The sequence below is a fragment of the Cystoisospora suis genome (assembly GCF_002600585.1).
Source record: "Cystoisospora suis strain Wien I chromosome Unknown contig_1944, whole genome shotgun sequence".
NCBI lineage: Eukaryota > Apicomplexa > Conoidasida > Eucoccidiorida > Sarcocystidae > Cystoisospora > Cystoisospora suis.
The window spans coordinates 383-1,145 of NW_027154744.1; the positions used below are offsets into that span (position 1 = coordinate 383).

At 42.5% G+C, this 763-nt stretch overlaps 1 protein-coding gene across 1 annotated transcript; it reads left to right on the top strand.

The window, feature by feature from the left end:
* Nucleotides 1-54: 54 nt before the first annotated feature.
* CSUI_004235 (ras family protein) lies at nt 55-763 on the top strand (the record flags this gene model as incomplete). Its single annotated transcript, XM_068064428.1, has 2 exons — nt 55-125; nt 671-763. Coding segments are annotated over 2 exons (163 nt in total), but the record flags the coding sequence as incomplete, so codon positions are not given.

The following is a 763-nucleotide window of genomic DNA, read 5'->3' on the forward strand; positions in this document are numbered from 1 at the left end:
TTGCTCTTCATTCGCCTTATTTCTGTGTGTCTGCTGTCTCCTCTATTCCTTAGGCAATAAGGTGGACTTGAGAGATAAGAGGGCCGTCACATACCTCGAGGCTTCACGCTTTGCGCAGGAGAATGGTAACGTTCAATGCCACTGCATGCATGGGCTTTTTGATCTACCAATACTTATTCATATACACAGACATAACATAGACATCTTCATAGGTTTCGGGAGTGTATCTATACATACGTCTTCCTGTATGTGTGTATAGGTGTGCGTACACCTGTATACTTCTTGCTTTTTCTCTTCGTTTCTTCACGATCCCAGCTTAGGCCCTGTGAAAATGATCATTTACGTGAAACGCATTACTTATACCTGGCTTCTATACATCAAGAAGTCTCTCCCGCGTCTTCTTCTCCACTATTCTTCTATAGAAGACAAAAGGAGAAGAGTTTGTCTTCTCTCCGTTGTCGCTTTTTCTTTGTCTTTCCTCCTTCTGCCCGTCTCTTCTTTTTCGTAAGTAGAAGAAGAAGAAGATGACGTGCTTTCGAATATCTTTCCTCACCTCTCTCATTCTCTCCCAAACGTTTCTCCTTATCTGTTAATCAAGGCCACTCTCTCTCTCTTTCTTTCTTTCTTTTCTTTCTTTCTTTCTTATTCTGTGTATCTCTGTCTTGTGTAGATATCTTGTTTCTGGAGACGAGTGCATTTACGGGTGAGGGCGTGGAGGAGGTCTTCGTCAAAGTCGCTCGCCTCATACTAAACAAAATCGAAG